Raw genomic sequence first — 8,080 nt, forward strand, 5'->3', positions numbered from 1 at the left:
GAATTTTCTCATGGCCCTGCCCTAGGCCAGCTGCCCAATAATTTTAGGGATACCCTATCACCGTTGCCAAACAGCCCCACCACCAAAACAAATTATTTTTCAAATACAAACAAAAGGCCACAAGAATTGCGATTTACTCCAAAGGGTAATCTCGTAACTTCACATCCACGACTTGTTGTTCTGTTCGTACGATTAATTTTGGGGTTCTTTATATACCCCTTCTTGTTCTTCTTTCTTCTTCCTCCATCCATAAAAATTCGAACTTTTTAAAGAGAGAGTTGAAATTTTAATTGGGGAAATGGGTAACAGTTTAAGGTGTTGTTTAGCTTGTGTTCTTCCTTGTGGAGCTCTAGATTTGATCCGGATCGTCCATTTGAGCGGCCATGTGGAGGAAATTGCCCATCCCATCACCGCCGGCGAGGTTCTCAAAGCCAACCCAAATCATGTTCTCAGTAAGCCTTCTTCACAAGGAGTCGTTCGCCGGATTCTGATTCTCTCCCCGGAATCAGAGCTCAAAAGGGGCAGTATTTATTTCTTGATTCCGGCCACTTCCTTGCCGGAGAAGAAAAAAAACGGCGGCACCACCTTCAAAAATTCGTCAAAAAAAACCAAGAACTCTACCGCCGCCGTCCCCCTTGACGCTACCTCCTACCTCTCCGATATTGTCTCCGACAAGAAACCGTCGCGGCGGGACCGCCGCGGCGGCAGCCGGGTGGTTGTATGGCGGCCCCATTTAGAGAGCATCTCTGAAGACTAAAATCATATAATTCACATCAAAACAAATTATTTTCCCATCGGCCGGATCTGATTTTCCGCCGGCGATTGGGAAACAAATCGGAGCCGTAATTCGGATTTTTTTTTTTTTTTCAATTTTTGTTCCGAGCTGTGAAATCTTGAAGAAAAAAAAATTACTCGGAATTTTTTTTTTTTTTTTTTTTTTCCCCATTCGTTTTGAAGAGGTAAAAAAAAATCAGTTAATTATCTCATGGGTAATTTGACGAAGGCCATGAGATAAAAAAAAAACGTTTGGGAATTGTATTTACCGTGTCTCGAGAAATTGTAAAGTGATTATATAGCTATTTCTATTTTGTTTATTTATTTATTTTAAATATTAGTGACAAAATTAAAATTTATAATTTACGGCAATATAATTAACATTTACAGTTACTCTGTAATTACGGTAAAATCCAATTCAATGATTGGATAATTCTTTTTTCACTTAGATATACATTTGGTTCCTAATTTAAATCCAATAAATTAAATAAATAAATATTTTTCTTTCAATCATTGATGAACTGGCATTAATTAAATTATTTCTTTAATACTGTTTAATTTTGCCACTGACACATTATGTATATTATAAAATAATTCTGATCATTAAAATGAATTTGTCATTATTATGTTAAAAAAATCTATAAATTTATTTAATTATATGAAAATTAGTTTTATTATATATTTAAATTTTAATAACTATGAAATAATACATTGGCTCGAGTTTTTATCTTACATTGAAAACATAAAAATATTATTTTAAAAATAAAAAAATGAATTAAATTACTAAATTAAAATTAAATATATAGTTAAATTATTTAATTAGTTGCGGTAACCAAGATATTTGATTCTTTCATCTCAGTTAGAGTTTAATTAAGTTTAAAATTTAAGATTAAGTTATTAACCTAGATATTTGATGAGGAACAAAGGCACCAAATTATTAAAGAACTTACCATATAGTATAATATTAATTAAAATAATATATTGATACATATAAGCTGCAAAACCAGCTGGCAAATATATATATATACAAAAGCATATTATAAATTTATAAATTGGTGTTCTCACTCTCACATGGATTCCCCCATTTTTTTTCTTCTCCTATAGTTTCAAACATTATAATAATACACAAGTTTATGGTTTAATTAATGTTTCTTAATACCAAGTGATTTGTCTTCTTCATTATAATCAACTTTGATGGAAGAGATTAATGAATCTCCTCGTAACTATTATAAGCTACCAAATTGTATTTTATTTATAAACTCACGAGTTTGCGTAAGTGGGGGCGTGAAAGTTGATTAGAGATACCCACCAGATAAGGATGGAGAAGATTTGTTATATGGGTGTGGAAACTTCTCCATAGTAGACGTGTTTTAAAATCGTGAGGCTAACGGCAATACGTAATGGGTTAAAGCAGACAATAGCTAGTGGTGGTGGGCTTGGATTTGGGCTGTTATAAATGGTATCAGAGTTAGTCACTAGACGGTGAGAGGCACTAGTCAACGTAGGGCTAAACCCTCTTCATAGTAAACACGTTTTAAAACCATAAGGTTGACGGTGATACGTAACGAGCCAAAATGGAGAGTATCTACTAGTGATGAGTTTGGGCTGTTACAAATGGTATCATAATCAATCACTACATGGTGTGAGACATTGGTCAAACCAGGGCTAAACTCTCTCCATAATAGATATGCTTTAAAACCATGAAGTTGACGACGAGACATAACGGGTTAAAGTGGACAATATCTACTGGTAGTGAATTTGGATGGTTACACTCTCGGTCTCTATCTACACAAAAATTTATTCTTACAGTGATTAGGATATAGAATTCGCACGGATCAAGGTAGAAATTTTTATACCAAAAATTCAAATTTCAATATTACAACATAGTAGTCCACACATATAAAACGAGTGGGGTGGAGCAGAAGCAGGGTCGAGAATGGGAAAAATAATCCCATTCCTATTTAACTAACATGAAAAATCTCTTTTTTTAACTCGGTCCTTCATTTCTTATAAGAAAGGAAATTTTTCGCTCGTTTCGAGATGGATCACATCACATAGGCTTAGCCTAACCCTTAGGTAAATCTAAACTATGCATGCATGTGAGTGTTGCAGAAGCTGAATGTTGAGAAGAGTTGATGATTGAAAAGAGTGCACATGCAATGTTGAATGGAAATAATAAAGAAATAAGAGAGGCATTGATGAGGAGAAAGAGGATCTGAGTTCATAGATCATAGTTTCCGGCGGAGAAATTGGGAGATTCTTCCACTTTATCCATATTCTTCATGTTTTTCCACATACAAAACCGGACCACATGATCAATAATAGTCATAAAAAGAATATATGATGGCCTCATTGACGGGTTTGTGGGTATTGAAGAGAAGTTGAGGCATAAGCAAGATAAGGGTAATGAGTAGATAAGAGTGCTAAAGATAGGCTTGTTGAACGGTAGGGTAGGGCCTCGAGCCTTAACCTCAAAAGTCGGGGTTTTGAAAGGAATTTGAATATGTGTTTCTGGAGTTAAGTCTATCTATATAAAATATGGATGCTCGCCAAATTTGGTGTCAATCGGACATCGGATGGACGCTCTACGATACCTTATGCATGTTTGCTAAAATCACTTCTACCTAAAAGTGTTCCACCCCTCGGCCATGTTAGCTCTCTACCACCCTTGGCCTTGTGGTCTATGCAAGTCACCCTGTGTCACAATGAGAGCAGGTGTTCCAAGACGAGTGTCTCGAGCGACCTCCTTTGAAATGGGTCTTTCAATGACAGTTCTGAGAGGGATAGGAGTGCTGGTATTGTACCCTTCTCGCGTGTCGGAGGTAGGATTATGCACCCGTTATCCGAAACGATATTCGTAAATGACATGGCATGAGCACGAGAGGGCCAACGCCTTGATAGAATCCGGATGGATATATGTTCAAGATGTCTCGATGATTATAACGACATGTGGGCCCGTTCTCGATGGCATGAACAAGTGAGTTGCGATGGCCGACGACACCCATTGACTTAGGATGACGTCAAGATTATACAGACCAGTGTAGAGGCAAGTCAATTGTGTCGCAAATGATTGTGTATGGCCGAACAAGCTTGGACTCCTCCCGAACGATGCTCAGTTGGTGAATACAAATCTTGCCTAAGGTCTGACAAAACCATAAAATTGGACAAAAAATGAATATAAAGCATGAGTTTCCTTAAAGCTAGTCATGAACGTGTCAAGATCACAACGCCGCACGGTTGAAAAAGTACAATGTTGAATCACACAATTCTACAATGAAATTCTAATAAGCTTGTCATGCAGAGAAATTCAAAGATAAATTTATGAGACACTCATGAACCCAGAAACTCTTTAACTTATTAGTGCTATGACTATCATGCAGTTATGATACTGCATGAACCCAGAAAAGTCCAAAAGTTCATTTATACGTTCATGCCTCGGTATTGCTAGATTGTTACCTTATAGTTACGGTAATATATAGCATTAAGTATCATTTCTCTAACGTTACTAAAGGTAATGTTTTAGCACACGCATTCACAGTATCACAGAAATCTACCACTATACAACAATATCGACAAATGTAGCAACAAAGGTCAACGTCGCTAAAGATAGCGTTTTAGCGACACGTATTCATGTCATTTTGTATTAAGATTTATACATTTAATCAAAGAAATTAGACGTTTGAATTTAAACTCGAACACGGTCTTAATACAAATCATTAACATGTAAGCATATATTTGTAAGTATATCTTAACTAAACATGTCATTTTTATCCATCTATGTTAATTAATTAAACTATAAACATAAACCTACTTTCATGAGTGTCCCACCTAGGAACACTCTTTTATCAGTCTAACAACGACCGGAAAATCTCATCGGCGGTCTCTTCTTTGGTCCTCCACAGCATGTTAGAGAATGCATCATCGCCACCAGAAATCTCGGAACTCGGCCATACGTGGCCGCCCCCGTTTGATGCACGACCGTTGTCATTGCCGTGATTATTGGATACTGGTCTGCTACCTCCGCCGCGGGCTGCCGGAATTTCATGGTTATGCTTGCCTTCGTAGGTAGTCATGACTGCCTTTAAATCGTGGGACGCCCTCTCTATGTGCTTTCTCACTCCACAGCCTGCGTACGTGCACTTGTAGTAGCTCCTGAGTTCATCAATATAGCTTTTGATCAACTTTAAAATTATAAACTTTCATGATTAAATCAATCAATAAATAGGTATAAGATATTTATATGATACCTATAGTTCGTAATGGTAATCCGTAATGGAAGTTCAGTATCGATATTTACTTATAATAAAGGGTAAAATATGATAACTATGATAAATCGTAATAGTATCTTCGATCACAATCATACAAAATATTCGCCTATAATAAATGATCAAATATGTGGGAGTATGCGGAGGGAGGTGGGGTGTGTGGGTGCACGCGCACCGCCGCCATCAACCACCCTCGGCCTCCGACCACCACGCCCACACCCCAAGCATATGCCTATGTGCAGTGCATCGTGCTCGGAGCGTGGGTGTGGCAGAAGATATATATATACGTGTGTTAAACCATAATTGAGTACGTAAAATGTTTGAATGTACCTTGGATTTGGATTTCCCTTCACAACTTTCTGTCCATATTTTCTCCACCAATATCCATCGTCTAGTTTATCAACGCTACTAATCGTTTGAACCACAACCCTCTGTTCTCTCACCGTTTTCCCTCCGGCGGCCGATATAATTTCGTTCTCGCTCTCGCTTTTCCTACAAAAATGTGAATCAAACAAGATTTTTCTTGAAAAAAATGAAATAAAATCAAATGGGGTTTCGAAAAAAACCATCTTTTTGCATCCTGTTCATCGGAATCATCATCCCCAATCGTGGTTGAAGAGTTCTCCGGCGTCGGAATGGAATCAGAGGCCATTGAATGCTTTGGCTCTGCCGCCATTGTTTGAGGTAAAGCTTGTGATAGCCATGAAGAAGAAGAAGAAGAAGAAGAAGAAGAAGAAGCCGATGATGATCTTCTTGGGAACTCTGGTTTTGGATGATTGTGTTTACTTTTGTAAACGATTTCTGTAATTTGGCCGTTCAATGATTTTTCGACTTGCTTTCTAACAGGGCAAGTAGGGTGTGTACATTTGTAATAGCTTCTGGGATTTTCACTTCCTTTTACAAGTTTTTGGCCGTATTTCCTCCAATTATACCCGTCGTCAGATGCTCTGTTTTTTGGTTGAGATGGTGGGTGCTGGTCGGATTTCGAACCGCCGTTCATGGTGGTCTCCGGGGGGAAATTGAAGGCGGCTTGAGATACCCATGGCTGATTTTGCTGCTGTAAAGGGACGACAAAATCAAGTTAACTAAAAATTTGGAAATTTAGAGTCAAGATTTGATGGACAACCTTAAGAATAATTCAACCACAACCTTATAAGAATAATTCAATGACTAGTTTGGAACACTTAAAATTAAGTCCAAAAACATGAAATAAACTCCCAAAAATTGATATATAAGGATAAAAATACTAGACTCATCTCGACCAATTTGATGGGCAAGCTTAAGAGAAGATAATCGAGTACCAAATAGACAATGTGTTACGAGGTTCTATATATAAAAATACTGTTGGACTATGAGAACAAACTTAAGGAATAAGGAAAATTAAAGTCAACACAGAAGTATTGTAACTCGATGGCACACGTGATACTTGTTCTCCAAATTGTGAAATCCTGGTTCGATCTAAGTTCGGTTCATCAAATTATAGAGAAAACATTAAAAAAATAATCTAAAGGGTTCTCATGCAAATACCTATTCTCAAATTCAAGAAAGTAAACTCTCGTTTTGAAACTTAATGATTGAGGGGTTTAATTTTCGGATGTTCATTCTTTTCGAATAAATTCTAATCACTTAAAATTAATGGATTACCTTAAAAAAAAACAAAATGGTTAGGAAACAATTTTTAAGAATTTGTTTGTGTGCTTTAAATTTGGAAAATATTTAAACAGCTTGAAGGAATAGAGGTTAAAAAAGAGAAGGGATTTGAATCTTCCATGTTTTGTTCTTGTATTTTCTGTTCAACGTACCATTGAAGACGATTGAAACATAATTGATGATGACGATGATGATTTTGTGGGATTTGTACGAGGAAATGAGAACTCAGCTAAGTTATGTTGTTCTTGTTTCATGTTCTTTTGGTGGTGGCCGGTCGAAATTGCTCCGGTGGTCGGCGATGCCTGAAACTGCAGATAAAATCATGAGCAGCAGTTGGTGATGAAATGAAAGAGAAGACCAAAAGAATAAAATGAAATTAAAAGTAGAACTTACATTAGAGGAGGTAAGAAGAACAGGGGAATCAAGAAGTTGGGTGGGGCTGATCCCTGGAGGGATAGTGAAGAAGGAAGAAGGGGAGAAAAGAGGCTGAGACATGGCCGACAACAATGGCGGATTCGGAGTCGGAGTCGAACTGAACTTAGACGAAATGGGCGGCGCAGTACTCTCCGGCAGTCTGGGACGGCCGTCGTTGGGATCCTCCTCGACTCTACTGGAGAAGAAGAACTCCATAACCATGGGAAGGTTTGAACTCAAAAACAAAGAGGAAGAAGAAGAAGAAGAAGATTACGCGTGGAAATTGGAATTGGACCGCGTGGAACAAGAAAATTTTCCAATTTTATTTTCTTAATCATTTTCATCTTGGTCAAAACCACGGACTTTGACCGGAGCCTGCTTCACCCTCAACTCAACCTGTTCATCATCATCATCATACCATTATTATTATTATTATTATTATTATTATTATGGGTCGATATTAGGCTTTGACCAAAATGAAATATGATTTAAAAAATGCAATGTTTAATATTGATATAAATGAATATAATTTATAGAATAAGACATCAATTATTTTTTTATAAAATTGATGATTTAATAATTATGGAACTTTGAAATTTTGATATTAACTTATAATTAGTTTGATTTAATTGAAAAGAAATGAAGAAAATAATAGAAGTATTATTTTAATGAGTTAATTTAATTTATTTAGAGGGTCTTCAAAGTCAACATAGTTTAATTGTAATTCAAATTAATATACTCAAATACTTATTTCAGAAAATAATAAAATAAAGAAGGGAAAACCACCGTCTCTCTAAATATATTATTGATTTTAAAATATTTTTTTATAAAAAAAATAAATAAATAAAAAGGAGGGCAGCACCACTTTTTCCACGTGGCTTCATCTCGAGGCTGCAAGTCCTTGAAAGTTAAAAAAAAAAAAAAAAAAAAAAAAAAAAAAAAAAAAAAAAAAAAAAAAAAAAAAAAAAAAAAAAAAA

At 36.2% G+C, this 8,080-nt stretch overlaps 2 protein-coding genes across 3 annotated transcripts; one reads left to right on the forward strand and one right to left on the reverse strand.

Moving 5' to 3' along the window:
- Positions 1-255: 255 nt before the first annotated feature.
- LOC111499799 lies at positions 256-909 on the forward strand. The gene has a single exon (XM_023151492.1). It carries the CDS (start codon positions 299-301, stop codon positions 755-757), a length of 459 nt encoding a protein of 152 aa, XP_023007260.1. The 5' UTR covers positions 256-298; the 3' UTR covers positions 758-909.
- Positions 910-4,477: 3,568 nt separating this feature from the next.
- LOC111499742 (WRKY transcription factor WRKY24-like) lies at positions 4,478-7,368 on the reverse strand. Of its 2 annotated transcripts, none has more exons than XM_023151400.1 (5): positions 7,083-7,368; positions 6,842-6,997; positions 5,606-6,093; positions 5,370-5,531; positions 4,478-4,926 (listed from the first exon to the last, which is right to left on the reverse strand). In XM_023151400.1, exons 1-5 carry the CDS (start codon positions 7,323-7,325, stop codon positions 4,620-4,622), a joined length of 1,356 nt encoding a protein of 451 aa, XP_023007168.1. In that variant the 5' UTR covers positions 7,326-7,368; the 3' UTR covers positions 4,478-4,619. The 2 variants fall into 2 exon arrangements, with proteins under 2 accessions (XP_023007168.1, XP_023007167.1); XM_023151399.1 differs by having other exon boundaries at positions 5,606-6,096.
- Positions 7,369-8,080: the final 712 nt, after the last annotated feature.

This window comes from Cucurbita maxima, unplaced genomic scaffold, assembly GCF_002738345.1.
Source record: "Cucurbita maxima cultivar Rimu unplaced genomic scaffold, Cmax_1.0 Cma_Scf00027, whole genome shotgun sequence".
NCBI lineage: Eukaryota > Viridiplantae > Streptophyta > Magnoliopsida > Cucurbitales > Cucurbitaceae > Cucurbita > Cucurbita maxima.